The sequence below is a fragment of the Rhinoderma darwinii genome, chromosome 1, assembly GCF_050947455.1.
Source record: "Rhinoderma darwinii isolate aRhiDar2 chromosome 1, aRhiDar2.hap1, whole genome shotgun sequence".
In the NCBI taxonomy this organism is placed as follows: Eukaryota; Metazoa; Chordata; class Amphibia; order Anura; family Rhinodermatidae; genus Rhinoderma; species Rhinoderma darwinii.
Genome location: NC_134687.1, coordinates 82600647 through 82619530, shown reverse-complemented (window position 1 = coordinate 82619530; position 18884 = coordinate 82600647). Strand labels below are relative to the sequence as shown.

The following is an 18884-nucleotide window of genomic DNA, read 5'->3' as shown; positions in this document are numbered from 1 at the left end:
GAACAAGAGTGTTTCGGGACCGCCGTTTTCACAATTGATGAGGGTCCCAGGGGTGGGGCCTCCGAGATCAGAAAAGTATTGTCCTGTGGATAGGTGACCTTTTATGATTTTTGGAAAACCCCTTTAACCGGTTCCCAAACACCGACTGTGTATGGCCGGCGGCCGAGGTCCCTAATCTGGGTGGAAACAAGAATGTTTTAAATCACTGACCGCAAACAAATGTCTTCAAAATGATGAGGAATTGAAACACAAAGTAAATTAGAAATCTGTAAAACTTTTAATTTATACAGTAATTAAGCTTTATTTACGTAAACCCAAAAACCCCTTTTAACCCCTTCCTGCCCTACGCCGTAAATGTACAGTGCACGAGCTGTGGTACAATTTCAGGGCAGTGATGGCGCGGGTTCAGGAACCGAACATGCGACACCTCTCCCTAACGATTAGAGATCACTCCAAACCCGGTCATTTGAAGGCTATCGACACCTTTGCACTGACATTTTTTTTTATTGTTTATTTACTTCCTAAATGCAACATACTGTTCAAAAATCCTACCATTTTGCGGCAGTAGAGCCTGTAAAAACCCTTCACCTAGCTAGTTGTCCTGCTGTTTCTGACCTGGATCGGAAAGCACACTCCTAGCTGTGTGCCTCTTTCTTCTCTGTGTTAGAGATACCAGCAGGGTGGGGGAATAAGGTTTATACGGCAGATCAGTGTGTTCAGATGGGGGAAAGCTTCCAAGTGTTCATGAAGGGTAGATCACACCGTCAATCAGAATAGGAGTGTAAATAGGGAAGAAAGCACAGGGGGAAATCACACACTCCTTGGCATCAGTGCCTGTCCGTACAAGGGAGAAAAGATCTCTCATGGGCTGTAGAAAGGGAAATCAGTACAGGAATGAAGCTGTTCTGATACATGAGAGCTAGTGAAGGCAGCATACTCCTGAAGGACAGCATGGTGGCTCAGTGGTTAGCACTATTGCCTTGCAGCGCTGGGGTCCTGGGTTCAAAGGACAACATCTGCATTGAGTTTGTATGTTCTCCTGGTGTTTGCGTGGGTTTACCCCGGTTTCCTCCCACACCTTGTGAGCCCCAATGCGGACAGTAAGTGAGGACCTCTGTACAGCACTGCGGAATATGTTGGTGCTATATAAGTAACAGAAATAAATAAAACTAAATTAAGTCACAGACCTCACATCCAGCATGTATTACTGGGAGGGACACGGCCACAGGAGAAAAGTCTAAAATTATAAGCAGGTGTCAAGATGAATATCAGGGGGTCTGAAAAAGAATAAAGGAATGACAGTTGCGGCCTGAAAATTAGTGCAATTTTTTTTTTTTTAAATCCAGGTAACCAGTAACATATGTAAAAATAATTTCCATGTCCAAGCTGTCCATAGCCTTTAAACCTCCAAATGTGAACAATATGAATGCTTCCCTGTCCGATACTGATCTGTTACGGCCTTATAATAACCAGTGTAGATTATAGACGGTTATTTCTCTATTTTTCATGTCCCGGCTTGATGCTGCAGTTTGGGGGTAACATTGAGCTCCCTGACACATGGAAGTGCCCCATATCACGCAGAGATTCTGCTCCACCACAGCGCACTAAAGACTGCTTTCATGTTCTCATACAAAATAGGAAAATGAAACCACTTGGTTTTATTTTTTTCTTAAATACTTCATCTCAAGCTTTTCTGTGTTTCGTTATTCTACTTCGACATTGGAAGATTGCTTTTTAAACGTCAATGCACTCAAAATTCTTGTGCACATTGTATTATTTTTTTTCGTTTAGGACACAGAATTTCCAGGAGTAGTTGCGAGACCAATAGGAGAGTTTAGGAGCAACGCTGACTATCAATACCAACTATTACGCTGTAATGTGGACTTACTGAAGATAATTCAGCTTGGCCTTACATTTATGAATGAACAAGGAGAATACCCACCGGGTACATCCACGTGGCAGTTCAACTTTAAATTTAATTTAACGTAAGTAGTGCGTCTCTGCTTTATGTAGTGTAGAAGACGACCGGGGGAAACGATAAGGTTTATAAAGTCACATTGTGATTGCTCTATTATTCACTGTCTCCTCCACATCCGTGCCAACGCCACTGGGGAAAGCGCATTCTATATAAGTAGGGGCAGTGGCGGATTAAGAAGACCATGGGCCCTGGGCTGTTACCCAAACTTGGGCCCCCCTTCTCCACCGCCACCCTGCCGCGCCGTAACTATTGCTAACACTGCCTTTTTGCACAAGCATTAACAAATGGGTTTTATGATTCCCCTTTCACAGGGATGTGTCCCTACATACTGACAGTATCACACTGTCCAGGGACACAGCGCCAACTCCCCATGTAGACAGAGCCACACACACCCCCCCCTGTATATAAAGCCACACACACACCCCCCTGTAGAGAAAGCCACACACACACACACACCCCCCTGTAGAGAAAGCCACACACACACACACACACACACACACACACACACACACACCCCTGTAGAGAAAGCCACACACACACACACACCCCTGTAGATAGAGCGTCACACAGCCCCCTATAGATAGAGCCACACAGCACTCCCCCTTGTATATAGTTCCACACAGCGCCCCCCCCTTATATATAGTGCCACACAGCGCTCCCCCCCCTTGTATATAGTGCTACACAGCGTCGCTGCAGTCCTGGGATAACATTTTATCCCATATGACTGCTGCGGCCTGTGATTGGCTGCAGCGGTCACGGGGTGAAACGTCATCCCAGGAGGCCGGCCCGGACGGAGAAACAGATTTCTGGGCAAGTATAAGATTTTTATTTTTTCTAAATTGCGTTTTTACATAACATCTGCTATCTGTTGCGGGTTTTACCTCCCCATTGAATTAAATGGGGAAAACCCGAAACAAATGAGCAGCGTTTACGCAAATACAATTAACATGCTGCGGAATAAAAAACCGCACCGCAGGTCAATTTCTGAGCTTTTTATTTCCCACTTATCATTTACGCAGCGTGTGGATGAGAATTGTTCACATCTAATCTACTCTGCTGCTACTGTATTAGGGCTTGTCCACACTTAACGGAATTGCTGCGTATTTTCTGCCCGGAAAATACCCAGAATACAGTAGTGGCAAAGTGAGTGAGATTTACCAAGTCTCATCCAGACGCTGCGTAAAATTTCCGACCAGACATTTTGTCCTGCGGTGCGTATTTCTCGTACTGCAGCATGTCAATTCCTGCTGCGGAGAGTGACTGAATTGCTGCGTTTTTTCAGAGGAGACGTCACCATCCCCCAGCAGTGAGAAAAACGCAGCAAAATACGCACCACTTACTGCAGTAAAAACCACAGGAAATAGTGCTTTTTTTTCTGTAGCGGAATTTCTGCTAGTTCCTGCGGAATTGCTGCTGAAGTATATATATACATATATATACATACATACATACATACTATACATACACACACACACACACACACACACACACACACACACACTATACATATGTATATCTCTATCACAGACACACAACGTACGCGCATTATGCACAAAGTACGCACATTATGCACATTATACACAAAGTACACACCGAGTATGCACATTAAACACACATGCACTTACCTTTTATGTAGGAGATTTGTGAGTCTTCACTGCAGCTCTTCTCCTGCTCACAGCATGACACAGAGCCCGCCGACAGTCTCCCCTCCCCGATGTCCCGACATCTAGCAGCAGGAGAGGTGTGTAGAGCAGGGAAGGGGGGCTGGAGGGGGAGTTTCTAAAGCAGCAGAGACCACGGCTGCTAAGTAGCAGCGAAGCTCCCCTCGTCTCATGACAGGTGCGGTCCTGGCACCGGAGCTCTCTCCGGTGCTAGCGACGCCACTGGGCATGAGGGGGTTCGGGCGGTCATGGGCCCCGGGCGGCCGCCCGAACCACCCTAATGATAATCCGCCACTGAGTAGAGGTTTATATTGTGCTATACGACGGAAAGATATTAATACTGTCTCAGAATATAATCTATTAGTCACATTGGTGTTTCCGTTTCGTGTTTTATGGAAAGTCGCAACCGTCCTGATGTAAGAGAGGGGGTGAATAAAGACCAAGACACTTCTATTCTTGGCTCCTAATGTTTACTTGACTTGTCTAGCCTCCTGTAGTCACATTTAGGATATATTCTAGGCAATAAGCAATCATTTTACTTCAAGAATTTGCATTGTCATGTTTTCCATGGCAGTTACATACATTCAATTATTTGTCTTTGTGAATCCGTGTCATGAAAAAATAGCCGCTTATCTCCCTCTATCGGTCTGAGAAAACTGCACAATAAAACGGCACTAGTTTGGATCCCTGTTACACATTTTGCATTGAGTTGTTTACACATTATTAATCTCATTTTTTGTTTCAGGCCACAGTGTATGTGTTACATGTGGATTTTGATGCAAATATGGACTTTTACCTATTCACCTATGACGGCACCCCTGGAGAGACGTCCCATCCGCTGGACAGGAAACCTGAGGATATAAAATGGACACACCTCTCCACACACCCAGTCAGGTTTCCTGTCCTCCGGATGGAAGATTCTCCTGAGGAAAAAAGCACTTCTCCGGGATTGCAGACCCCCTAGCAAGGTTTACCTTATTCCACTAGGGGTGCTCTGTAAAGGTATAAGTCTCCCCCCTGGGAGCAATCTTAGTCTGGGATAGGTACTCCCGCCTCTCCCGGTCCATCGTCCCCCTCCTGCTGCAAAACAGGATGGTGGTTTAAGGTCCACAGAGTGGGCCTTCCTCTGGCGGGGAGCGGATCCCCGGGGCTCGTTCGGCTTGGGGAAGGGCCGGACCAGACCCAGCGTTGGCGGCTTCCCGGCGCTCTCTCAGGCATGTCCGGTCGCCGCGACGCGTCACTTCCGGGCGCGTCCAACACTTTAGGGGGCGGTGTTCCGGTGGCCCACGTGGGGAGGTGGTGCTCCAGCGTCCGGAGCGAGGGCCTCCCAGCCAATCCTTGGCCTATTTTAGGCCAGTAACAGCAGGACTCGCTCTCCAGCTTCCACAGTCATGGAGTCGCCAGGAGAAGCTCCAGGACGCACTGAACGCTCGGATGCCAAGTCCTCCAGCCCGGTACTTGAGGACGCCAGAGTGGGGTAAGAGAAGGCCTCTCCCTTACTTAATGCTGTTCCCCTTTCTCTTGTACATATGTTTAGGCCAGGGATTGTCCTAGGAAAAAGCAGGATAAGGCCCATAACAAGGAATGTGCGATATGCAAAAAGAAACTCGCATCTTCCTATAACAATAGACTCTGTCAGAAATGTCTAGATAATATTATATCAGAAGAGTCCACAAATTTAGCCACAAGCATTAAAGATATTGTAAAGGCTGAAGTGAGGAGCTTGCTAAAGTCCCTTAGAAAGAGAAGAGATCCTCCGGTCGCCTCTTCTAGCAGGTTGGATTCGGATTCCTCAGCTGAAGGGGACCCCCAGCTAGGCGAAGAAGGGGAGTACAGCTCCTACGATTCTTCAGGTGAGGAGGAGGGAGAGAGAAATCTATTCCCAACGGAGGATGTTGACCTACTCCTAAAAATGGTCAGGGCGACTATGAATATAGACGACCCCAAAGAACCACGGTCCATCCAGGACATTATGTTTCAAGGGCTAGGACCTAGAAAGAATAGAACCTTCCCCATCCATAGGAACATATCTAACCTTATTAAAAAGCAATGGGAAACTCCTGATAAAAAGACAAGCATTCCCAAGTTTCTCAAAAGGAAGTATCCCTTTGAGGAAGACGCATGCAGGGACTGGGATAACATCCCCAGGCTCGACGCTCCAGTAGCCAAGATCTCAAGGAAACATTCCCTTCCTTTTGAAGACCTAGGCTCCTTGTCCGACCCTATGGATAGAAAGGCCGAATTCTACCTTAAGAGAACCTGGGAAGCCTCTGCGTGACCAGATCCCTGAAAGTGTGGCTCGCACAACTGGAGGTACATCTGAAAGACAAGACCCCTCGGGATCAAATCTTAGCCTCCCTCCCAACAATTTCTAAAGAAGCAGACTTCTTGGCAGACGCCTCAGTAGACGCGGTACGCCTTTCCGCCAGATCAGCGGCCCTGGCGAATTCAGCTAGATGAGCTATCTGGCTAAAGACCTGGAAGGGGGACACCGGATCCAAAGGGAAGCTGTGCGCTATCCCCTGTTCAGGAGATTACCTTTTCGGGCCCCCACTTGATGACATGCTAGAAAAGACATCAGACAGTAAAAAGGGGTTCCCGGCACAAACAAGGCCAACAAGAGAGTCCTTTCGTCCCAGAGGGCCAAGTAACAAAAGAGGGGGGTGCGCTAACCCTAGAGCACAGGAATTTAGACCCTCGAGATTTCCAAGAAAAAACAAGTCCTTTCTTTTCAGGCCCCAGAAGGACCCTAAAAATAGGGACCAACAATGACGCCAAGGGGGCAGTGGGGGGGGGTCGCCTTTCCCTGTTCCCAAACATTGGCGGAAGATTTCATAGAATCCTTGGATTCTGCGAATCATAAAAACAGGATACATACTAGAGTTCACAACCCTCCCCCCAGACAGATTCCTTCCCACAGGGGTCCTAAGGAACCCAGTCCAACAAAATATCCTAGAAGTAGAAGTTCTGTCACTTCTAAAAAAAGAGGTCCTAATACAGGTTCCAGACACAGAGATAGGTCAGGGCTTTTATTCCCCCCTCTTCCTAGTGAACAAACCAGGAGGAAAACACAGGGTCATTATAAACCTAAAAAAACTGAACTGCTATCTGACCTACAAAAAATTCCGCATGGAGAGTATCACATCAACTATAAACCTCCTCTCCAAAGACTGCGTGATGGCCTCAATAGACCTAGAGGATGCCTATTATCACGTACCCATATGTCACCGTCATCAAAAGTATCTAAGGGTAGCAGTAACACTCAACGGGTCTGTATGCCACCTACAATACAGAGCCCTTCCCTTCGGCATCTCTCAAGCCCCAAGGGTATTTTCCAAACTGATAGCGGAAATGACCTCATACATCAGGATGAACGACATTCTCCTGATTCCATATCTAGACGACTTCCTGGTGGTAGCAGAAATGGTTCCAACTCTGACCCTACACATACAGATAGTCCGGGATATACTGACAAGATTAGGATGGAACATAAATTTAAAGAAATCAAATTTAAATCCATCGAAAAGATGTATATTCTTAGGAACCCTGCTGGATTCCTCCAAACAGATGACCTTCCTCCCAGAAGAAAAAATCGGGCCCCTGATGAACAGGATATCAGAGATCTACCTGAACCATACGACATCTTTCAGGGAAGCTATGTCAGTCTTAGGCCTCATGACATCATGTATCCCAGCCGTACTATGGGCTCACTTCAGGTACAGACCACTGCAGTGGGACATCCTAGACCAATGGGACAGGAGCAGTTTCTCCCTGGACCAACCCTTTCACATCTCTTCCACAGCAAGGCTGTCCCTCAGATGGTGGTTAAACAGGGCAAATCTCACACAGGGTATTCCATGGAGGTTAACCCCTACTCTCAATATGACCACAGATGCGAGTCCCTGGGGGTGGGGAACCCATTACGACTCATCTTTTCTTCAGGGTCAGTGGCACCAGCAGACCGCTCTCAGATCCTCCAACTTCAGGGAACTAACAGCAGTTCTTCAGGCCCTGAAGGGATCCATACAGGCAATCTCAGGTCGGCACCTAAAGATCTATTCAGACAACACAACTACAGTATCCTATATAAACCCACAAGGGGGTACGAGATCGGCCTCACTGATGGGCCTAGCCACACAGATTTTTTCTCTGGCAGAACACCACCTGTTGACTCTATCAGCTGTTCATCTCAGAGGGAAGGACAACCTGGTGGAAGATTTCCTAAGCCGGGAAAGGCTTCACCAATCAGAATGGTCCCTGAACACCACAGTATTTCAGGAGATCATTCTCAGATGGGGAACCCCATCCATAGATCTGTTCGCATCCAAAAGAAACAGAAAAACCCAGAGGTTCTTCTCCCTAAATCCCTCAGATCACCCAACAGCAATAGACGCACTCTCCCAGTGCTGGAGTCTAGAGAGAGGCTACGCCCCCCCCCCCCCTGAACCTACTCCCAAGAGTCTTAAAAAAGATCAGAGAAGACAGGGCCAGCGTGATACTGATAGCCCCCTTCTGGCCAAAGAGACCATGGTTCACGTGGCTAAGAAAAATGTCATCACACCAACCATGGGTTCTTCCAGACAGGCCAGATCTTCTATATCAGGGCCCAGTATTACACCCAGATATTCAGAAGCTCCACTTGACAGCATGGAAACTGAAAGGATAATCCTTAGGCAGAGAGGATTTTCAGAATCCGTCATCTCCACCCTACTAGCTAGTAGGAAACCGATTACCTCAAAGATATACCTGAGGTCATGGAACGCATTCTTAAACTTCGCAGGCAGGGAGGTTAATCCTTTAACCAATCCAGATATTCCCCTAATATTGGATTTTCTCCAGGCGGGACTAAAAAAGAACCTTAGGCCTACTACATTAAAGGTTCAGATTTCGGCTTTAAGTTCCTTTTTCAATTTTAAATTAGCAGAACACCCCTGGATCAAAAGATTCCTAGCGGCCGCCTGCAGACTTAAACCCCAGATAAGGTCCCCTGTTCCCCCCTGGGACTTAAACCTCGTTCTACAGGCTTTGATAAAACCACCCTTTGAACCCATAGACTCTATTTCCTGGAAGATGCTAACACTCAAAATGACCTTTCTATTAGCCATTACATCAGCCCGTAGAGTGAGCGAGATCCAGGCCCTCTCTGCCTTTCCTCCACATACCCTACTGCTAGATGATGGAGTCATCTTAAAAACCCTGCCAGAATTCCTTCCTAAAGTGGTTTCACCCTTTCACCTAAACCAAGACATTGTCCTTCCCTCCTTTTGTGACTCCCCAAAGAATCAGAGGGAACAACAGTTTAACTGCCTAGACGTAAGTAGATGTCTAGTCCAGTACCTAAAGGTTACCCAAGATCTGAGATCACAAAATTTGTTTATCCAGTTTCAGGGTCACAATAAGGGTTCAGCAGCCAGCAAAGCTGCCATAGCAAGGTGGATCAAGCAGGCCATACGGCTAGCCTACATAAACCAAAAACTCAAACCCCCAGAATTCTTCGGGGCACACCCCACTAGGGCCGTATTCTCTTCATGGGCAGAAAGAGCAGATGCATCCCTAGACCAAATATGTAAGGCTGCCACATGGAGTTCTCCTCACACCTTCTTTAAACACTACAGATTACAACTACATACAGCCTCTGACTTGGCCTCCGGTAGAAAGGTACTACAAGCTGTGGTCCCACCCTAGAAATAATTTCTATTTTACATCTCCAGGGGTGCTGTCATAGGTGAATAGGTAAAAGATCGATTACTTACCGGTAATCTGTTTTTCAAGAACCTATGACAGCACCCCGCTGTTACCCTCCCATGTCTGTAGTACATGACCCTCATAAACTGGATCGCTACCCTTAATTTGAGCGTCCCTGTAAATATTGTACATATTAAGGTGTGAGAAACTTTCACCAAAAAAAACACACATACAAACTAAACTACTTCTCATCCTGAGTTCTTCCTAAAGACTGGGTGTGTGGAGAGGTGTGTCCATTTTATATCCTCAGGTTTCCTGTCCAGCGGATGGGACGTCTCTCCAGGGGTGCTGTCATAGGTTCTTGAAAAACAGATTACCGGTAAGTAATCGATCTTTTCTGCTGATATTTCCCTTTTAATTGCAATTCAAATGGTCAAATCCGTTGCAAAAATCTAGAACCTATACGCCTACATATAAAGGATTTGAAAATCTGCAGCATGCCCTAAAATTAGGCCATAAGTAAAACTACCCTTTAAAATCTACTTTAGAGTAGGCAAAAAAAACAACCATCCAGGTGGTGAGAGAGAAGCTGAAGCTTCCCCCTCCTAACTGTTCTGTATTTAAAGGGGTTCTGCAGGACATATCTGCTATACTGCAATTACCTAAACATGTAAAAACAACCTACTTTGCAATATATTTACATTGTCTTTCCTTTACGTATCGCCGTATCTCCCAGTCGGTCACGTGATGTCTTCTCCTGTACATCCATCTTTAGTCCTCTCTTTCTGGTGGATTTAGTGTACGGGCACGTCATTTGTGATGTCACTGTACAGTAGCCGAGGGGGCGGACCTCCTCCTTCGTCTCCTCATTCTCTGAGCATGGGTGGTAGAACCTCATTATGTTTTCACTACGTATGCTCAAACTTCAGTCCTCACGAAGAGATAATTAAAAAACATTTTTTATATTGTAGTAGTTTGAACTTTTACATTACTTTAGGGTACAATGGGGAAAAGTTTTTTTTTTATTATTAAACTTTTTTTATCCTCCTATTTAAAGGTAATGTGTTATCAGAGAATGTATTTTTGGTGATGATTTTTGTTTTGTTTCTATGTCATTATCTATATTAAAGGGGTTTTCCCATGAAGGACATTTATGATATATCCACCGTATATGTCATAATTGTGAGATAGATGTGGGTCCACCTCTGGGACCCGCACCTATCTCTAGAACGGGGTCCCCTAAACCCCGTTCTAGCTTTTTGCGCTCACACTGCCTCCCAGCCATTTACTGATTACGCGGTCGGGAGTTACGGAAACAGCGTAATTCACTGAGCTACGCTATTTCCGTAACTCCCATAGAACTGAATGGTAGTTACGGAAACCGCTTAGCTCGCATGCTACGTTGCTTCTTTAACTGCCATTCACTACTATGGGAGTTACAGAAACAGCGTCGCTCAGCAAGCTACGTGGTTTCCGTAACTCCCGACCATGTAATTGGGAAGTAGCCGGGAGTCAGCGTGAGCGCAAACGGCTAGATTGGGGTTTAGGGGACCCCGTTCTAGAGATAGGTGCGGGTCCTATAGTTGGAACCCGCATCCATCTGACATTTATGACATATACTGTGGAAATGTCATAAATGTCCCTCATGGGAAAACCTCTTTAAACAATAATGCTAAAATGTGGTAGTTTTTACTCTGGCCACTGAGTTTCACCATAGACTAACACTTCCTGTTCCATAGAGATTACATAACTAAATATCTCTTTACATAGTTTCCTACATTATGTGCAAAAGAGAATTAATATTTACTAATAAGTGTTGGTGCTTTACGGTTTTCTCAGGGAGGACATGTATGCACAAGACTCCATAGAGCTGCTCACTTCATCTGGGATCCAATTTAAGAAACTTGAAGAGGAGGGCATTGAAACTGACTATTTTGCAGAGTTGTTCATGACCTCTGGAGTCGTGCTTTGTGAAGGGGTCAAGTGGCTTTCTTTCCACAGGTTAGTGATTTCCATGTTTATCCAAATCTATGCTAACGCATTCATCTATTTATTGTATATTCATTTGGGTGTAATGGCAGATGTTGCATCAAGGGGAGCCGGCTAATGAGGAGCTACAGAAATCCTTTCAGGAGCCTTTGTCATGGGACCCCGAGAAGCACATGCCATTGCTCTCTACCATTTGAGCAGCCACTTGAAAGTAGCTTACGTCTTCTTTTGCAAATCTAGAGAATTCCTTTGGGTAGAAGCGCTCTCTGATCGATAATTCCTGGACAATGCAGGGAATCTGGCTATGTCTCACTGAATTCGGAGTATGGGACTTGTCAAGCCACATTATGCCCACCCTAGTTGTATACCAGTGGTGGCTACAACGTGGCTAGGGACAAACCAATCCCTGTCTACACATCTGTCGTGATGGGTCGCTTCTACCTGATAGACTTCTTTAACCATTAACTTATACGGAAGAGATTGGCACAGGAATACATAGTTGCATGCGAGCATCTTCTGGTTCCTGTTAGTGCAGGTCAGTTCTGGACCATGGAGGAGATAAGTGTGTAATATCATTTGGGCTTAAGACCGTGTTTATGAAGCCCATGCGCCACAAGTTCCCACACAAACAAATGTGTTGTAAAAAGTGGGCACTGCTTTAGAGTCGCACCAAAGCGGATAGTTTATCAGGGATTTTCAACACATTCTGGCTTAGGCTCTTCACATCTGCGTGAGAGGCTCCGTTAGGGGCCTCCATTGCACATCCGGCCAAGATTACCGGAAACAATAGCGTGGTAGTTTGCAGTAAAACCACGAACACCCGGACGGAAAGCCAACAGAACCCATTAAAGTCAATAAGTTCCGTCTGCCGCAGGTGGTGTCCGTGGTGCAAAGTTAGATTCATCAACGAGACGTGCGCACTTTATAAATAAATCTCCTTCATTGTATACTGGAATACTATAATAAAGTATTATTGTCAGTCTGAAGTAGTAAAGTCCTCACTTATTTTGTTGTCTGTGATACTTACAATGTAGGTGTCGTCTATTAAACCTAATATCCAAATACATCTTAATGTTATTTCTCGTGAGAACTTTATGTGCGTTTTACTGTTCCCTTTCTTATGTGGATAAAACTGATTCCTAGAAGGATCGCTGTGTTTTCTTACCTTCCATGAATGGCGTGATGAGGTGTTGAGCAGTGAGACAACCCTGTTATGTATAAATGAGTTGTCAGTACTGTGGGAATTGGCACGGTCATCGCACAAGTCATGTGTCGTCCCCTCATGACCTTCTCACAGTTCAAGCAAAGCAACAAAGCTAATAAGTGAGAAGCTGTACTGTGTCTAAGAAAAGGTAATGGATGAATGGAAATGACACCGTAAACCTTTAATCCATACGAGCAGCGTAGATCCTTCACTTTCTCTTCCCCGTTACAGTAAACATGTTCCTGGCTTCATTCACGCCATTTACTTTCCAGCCTTGTTATTGGGAGCCTTGATTTAATTTTACTGGTTTGCGCAGGATTATCTGTAGGATTACAAAATGAAAAGTCTTTAGTGCCTCTGATAACACGTGCCCATTCATGCCACATGGCTAGTAGTTCTGACCGCTTGTTATTAGTGCAGTTGTGCGGTGCTCTTACAGAAAATGCCAAATATCCATGACATAATTTCTGCCTTAGGCCTCATGCACACATTTTTGCGGATACATTGCGGACCCATTTATTTCTATGGCCCCATGCACACTACCGTGGTTTTCACGGATCCATGCTAGGGCCGCAAAACCGGACCGCAAAAACTTAGAACAAGTCATTTCACTGTCCGGATTTACACGGGTTCACACTACTGGTTAAATATACTTTTGTGGATCCGTGAATCCTAATAACACAAGGATGCACAACAAAGTTTTTTTTGCGGTCCAATGTACCGCCACGGATCTGTGGTTTTGCGGCCCACAGGACCACTACTGTAGCGTGCATGAGGCCTTGGGGGGTTATCAGCACAGGTTTTGTGTTGCCCAGGACCTGCTGCCTCATGCTGAAGTAAAACATTTTACCTTCTTATAGAAAACGGAGCCTGTAGGCATAGAAAGGCGGATCACAGGCTGCTGGAAGGTGAGGAAGATGCCACTTTCCCCGGATAACACACATTACAAAGCTTCAGACATTCACTACTGATTTATGAAAAAATAATAGGTAGACAAATGACTCCTTGATCTGAGAAAGCTGTGTGATAACCAATTGTGTCACTATGGCAACTCCCACTTTTTTGCCTAATTATTCCGCTATAGAAGAGGAGGGGGAATGTATTACTTTATAAAGAAGCAGATTTCCCATGTAAGAGTCTTTGAAAAGCTGGGTGACCAGACCTGTTGGAGCTATAGTTAGACATATATGTACCTGACTGTATAGATAAAATAAAGGGCTTTTATTTGTCGATTTCATGATTTTATGGTGAGATTATCTTTTAAAAAGGAACTACACTTTCATCAAACTTTTAATATGTCATAGAGACATATCAAAAGTTTGGATTGGTTGGGGTCCCGGTGCTGAGACCCACCGTTGCTGGAACGAAGGTGCAGGAGAGCTCAGCTGAGTGCTTTGCTCCTTTGGCTGTGATCGGCTCTCCTTGTCAGGCTGCAGACGGCTCTCATAGACGTTCCATGTCGGCCTGACGATGAGCGCTGATCACAGCTGAAGGAGCAAAGCGCTCAGCTGAGCTCTCCTGCACCTTCGTTTCAGCAACGGTGGGGCGGTCTCCGCACCGGGAACCCCAACCAATCCAAACTTTTGATATGTCTCTATGACATATTAAAAGTTTGATGAAAGCGTAGTTCCTGTTTAAGGCCTTATTTACACGTCCCCAAAAACTGGACATTAATCCGTATGAACGCCCGTGTGACGTCCGTTTTTCTCGTCTATGTTCCTCTTCTCTGCAAACACTTACTGGTTTCATTTATTTTTATTTTTTTTGCATTTTTTTGGCAACTTATCTGTGAAAAACAAACCGCACACGGATTACCTCCATGTGCTCTCCCATAGACTTTAATGGGCTAGTCTGGTCTGCAATAACAGACAGGAATAGCGCATACTGCGAATGGAGACACGCTCAGTGAAAAATAACAAATGTACGAACAGCTCCATTGACTTGTATGGGTGAGGGTACTGTCTGTTATTAAAACGGACAGCACATGGATGAGGAAAAACCTCTATGGGAAAAAGGCTGGGTTCACACAGAGTTTTTTGACGTGGAAACCGCGCCGCAAAATGCGCCAAAAAACGGCCGAAAATGGCTCCCATTGATTTCAATGGGAGGCAGAGGCTTTTTTTTCCTGCGAGCGGAAAAACCATCTCGCAGTAAAAAGAAGGGACATACCCTGTCTTCGGCCGTTTACGCCTCTGACTTCCCATTGACATCAAAACGGAATTTTGAGACAGATTTTCCTCCTGCAAAAAACTCTGTGTGAACCCAGCCTATGGCTATGTTCACACGGAGTATTTTGGCGAGTTTTTTGACGCGGAAACCGCGACGCAAAACTCGGCAAAAACGGCCCGAAAACGCCTCCCATTGATTTCAATGGGAGGCGTCGGCGTCTTTTTAAAACTGCCTCGCGGGAAAAAAAGAAGCGACATGCCCGATCTTCAGGCGTTTCCGCCTCTGACCTCCCATTGACTTCAATGGGAGGCAGAGAAAGCGTATTTCGCGGTGTTTTATGCCCGCGGCGCTCAATGGCCGCGGGCAAAAATGGCGCGAAAATCGGCGTGCAGGGAGAGGAAAATCTGCCTCAAACTTCCAAACGGAATTTTGAGGCAGATATTCCTCCTGCAAAATACTCCGTGTGAACATAGCCTAAAGGCTGGAATCACACACGCAGTTTTTGTGGCAGTTTTTATTTCCAAACAGAAGTGGATACTAATCTGTTTCCTAAAGAGAAAACATATTAGTCCTTTCTTTATACTTCTTTTTGGATCCACTTCTGCCACAAAAACGGCATGTGTGATTGAAGCCTCAGGCGCCGTTCACATCTGCATTGTGGCTTCTGCTTAAAACTTCTCTGATCGTACATGGGCACCGTTGTGATGTCTGTTGTTTTGACCCAAAGAATAGTGCTGCATGCAATGCTTCCTCCAATGAAATCTGAAGAAATTTGCAACAGAAACTCTGTTTACATTTGCATCAGATGCAAATGTGAACAGAGTCTTTATAAGAGGTTTAATGTGAGCTTGGAGCATAATTTTCCAGAACACCTATATCCAAATTTCCGATGTATTACGTTTTGTTTTTTTATATCCTTTAACTGCCCTTTCAAATACTGTGCGTCATTTATATTAAAGTAATATTAATTATTTTCCTGTTATTTATAAAACATTCAGTAAAGAATATTTTTACTAATATATGTTCTTCTGTTTTCATTACAGTGGATATGATTTTGGCTATCTAATAAAGATACTGACTAATTCAAACTTGCCTGAGGTTGAGCTAGACTTCTTTGAAATTCTTCGACTTTTTTTTCCTGTCATTTATGATGTCAAATATCTCATGAAAAGCTGCAAAAATTTAAAGGTACGTAATGATGTCATAATATTCATCTTCTTCTTATTCCCGGCTATTATATCTATGCTCTGTTGCTAAAGGGTAGGCTTTGGTCATTTTGCCCAGCTTATCCCAGAACTTCAAATTGTGCCTACTAAATGTCAAGGGAAAACCGCTCCTCATTTTCAGACGTTTTTTATGCCACTAGCAATTTTCGAGGCGTTTTTTACGGCCGTTTTTGGAGCGGTTTGCAATAGAGTCTATGAAAAACGTCTCCAAAAAACGTCCCAAGAAGTGACCTGCACTTTTTTCAAAATGGCCGCGTAAAAAAACGGCCCATCTGAACAGAACGCCATTTTTGCCATTGCAATCAATGGGCAGATGTTTGGAGGAGTTCTGCTTCCGATTATTCGGCCATATTTTGGGCGTTTACGGCCCGAAAATAGGCCGTGTGGTGAACATACCCTAATTCCTTAGGCTGGGTTCACACTGAGTTTTTTGCAGGAGGAAAATCTGCCTCAAAATTCCGTTTGGAATTTTGAGGCAGATTTTCCTCTGCCTGCACGCCGTTTTTTGCCCGCGGCCATCGAGCACTGCGGGCATAAAACGCAGCGAAATACGCTTTCTCTGCCTCCCATTGATGTCCATGGGAGGTCAGAAGCGTAACCGCCTGAAGATAGGACATGTAACTTCTTTTTCCCACGAGCCGGTTTTTCCTCTCGTGGGAAAAAAACGCCTCCGCCTCCCATTGGAATCGATAGGAGGCATTTTCGGCCGTTTTTTGGCGCGTTTTGCGGCATGGTTTCCGCGTAAAAAAATGAGTAAAAAAACTCTATGTGAACTGGCCCTTACATGACCGTAGTATTGGATAACCAGTCCTCCAATAACTCACTTTCTTAGTTGAGTGTGCACGTTCTTTAAATAGAGGGAGGAGACGTGATCATTTCCAAGGCATCTTTGCACCGCTCATCTTTGGATTAAAACTGTAAAGGATCATACAAAAATAATCAATCGCTGTTGGGGTGAACTGTAGTGCATTCACGTTATATTGGCTAAATAAATAATGTGTAATGGCCGTTTTAGAAACTGGAAAAGCTGATTTCAAACGAATATTTGTGGCAGGAAAATGTGCCACTCACTGATGGTTTTACTCTGCCTTACGCACCCATGCGGAGTCAAAGACCAGGCAGAGAGCAGCTGCGGCCGCAATGCAGGCTTGGTATAGAAATCCAACTTTTTTCTCAAGAGGATCACTGAGTGATAACAGTGGGATGGTGATGTTCTTAGATAGACGGATCCACAGAAGGAGAAACCGACCATTTAGAGATTGAGTCCTCCTGAAAAAGAAGCAGAGTATTAATGCATTTTCTGGCGTAAATGATAAATTTGTCGGGTCGCGTTTGCTCCGTACTCTATTGTTAAACTACACCCTTTTGTCCAAAAGGGGCGAGGGCTGCGTAAAATGCCCAAGAGTCCAAATTTTCAAAGCAAATTGTGACTTTTGGACCTTTTGCAACTTTTTTTATGCCAGAAAGCTGGCATAGAAAGGTTATTAAATCTCCCCCTGAGGGTATGTGCACACACAAAATAAAAAACGCCTGAAAATACGGAGCTGTTTTCAAGGGAAAACGGCTCCTGATTTTCAGATGTTTTTTAATCAAAGTCGCGTTTTTAACGGCCGTTTTTGGAGCTGTTTTTCTATAGAGTCTATGAAAAACGGCTCCAAAAACGGCTGAAGAAGTGACCTGCACTTCTTCTTTTTTGCGGCCGTTTTTTTACGCTGCCGTTTTGAAAAATGGCCGCGTAAAAAATGCCCTGTCGAAACAGAACGTTGTTTTCCCATTGTAATCAATGGGCAGATGTTTGGAGGCGTTCTGCTTTCCATTTTTCGGCCGTTTTTCGTGCTGTTTACAGCCCGAAAAACGGCCAAAAACACTCCGTGTGAACATACCCTAATAAGTAGAATTAAAAAGTACCTCAACGTTTCTATGTACGTGATTCTTATTTTGCAAATCAGAAGCTCACAATTAGGGCTAACCATAGGATGGAGTTGTATGACTTTGTCATTATGGGGTATTGAGTGCAGAATGATGGGGAACATTTTTTTTAATTTTAGCACAAGGCCTCATCATAACAAAATGTGAAAAAACCTGAAAGGGTCTGAAGACTTTCCGAATGCATTGTAGCCCTCATGAATCACATTCACTACCGTTCAAATGTTTGGGGTCACCCAGACAGTTTTGTGTTTTCCATGAAAGCTCACACTTATATTTATCAAATGAGTTGCAAAATGACTAGAAAATATAGTCAAGACATTGACAAGGTTTGAAATAATAATTTTCTCCTTCAAACTTTGCTTTCGTCAAAGAATGCTCCATTTGCAGCAATTACAGCATTGCAGACCTTTGGCATTCTAGCTGTTAATTTGCTGAGGTAATCGGGAGAAATTTCACCCCATGCTTCCAGAAGCCCCTCCCACAAGTTGGATTGGCTTGATGGGCACTTCTTGCGTACCATACGGTCAAGCTGCTCCCACAACAGCTCTATGGGGTTGAGATCTGGTGACTGCGCTGGCCACTCCATTACAGATAGAATACCAGCTGCCTGCTTCTTCCCTAAATAGTTCTTGCATCATTTGGAGGTGTGCCTTGGGTCATTGTCCTGTTGTAGGATGAAATTGGCTCCAATCAAGCGCTGTCCACAGGCTATGGCATGGTGTTGCAAAATGGCGTGATAGCCTTCCTTATTCAAAATCCCTTTTACCTTGTACAAATCTCCCACTTTACCAGCACCAAAGCAACCCCAGACCATCACATTACCTCCACCATGCTTGACAGATGGCGTTAGGCACTCTTCCAGCATCTTTTCAGTTGTTCTGCATCTCACAAATGTTCTTCTGTGTGATCCAAACACCTCAAACTTCGATTCGTCTGTCCATAACACTTTTTTCCAATCTTCCTCTGTCCAATGTCTGTGTGCTTTTGCCCATATTAATCTTTTCCTTTTATTAGCCAGTCTCAGATATGGCTTTTTCTTTGCC

At 44.8% G+C, this 18884-nt stretch overlaps 1 protein-coding gene across 7 annotated transcripts in view; it reads left to right on the top strand.

The window, feature by feature from the left end:
* The window catches only part of CNOT7 (CCR4-NOT transcription complex subunit 7), a 76214-nt gene that overhangs the window by 31068 nt on the left and 26262 nt on the right, over positions 1–18884 (top strand). For 6 of the 7 annotated variants that reach the window (XR_012882772.1, XM_075860125.1, XM_075860124.1 and 3 more), the window contains 3 exons: positions 1792–1985; positions 11164–11325; positions 15730–15874. Coding sequence is in view for 6 of the 7 variants with exons in the window: in XM_075860125.1 (XP_075716240.1) it covers positions 1792–1985; positions 11164–11325; positions 15730–15874 (501 nt within the window). In the remaining variant the exon portion in view is untranslated. The remainder of the gene's footprint in view (positions 1–1791; positions 1986–11163; positions 11326–15729; positions 15875–18884) is intronic. The other variant, XM_075860128.1, reaches the window with a different exon arrangement.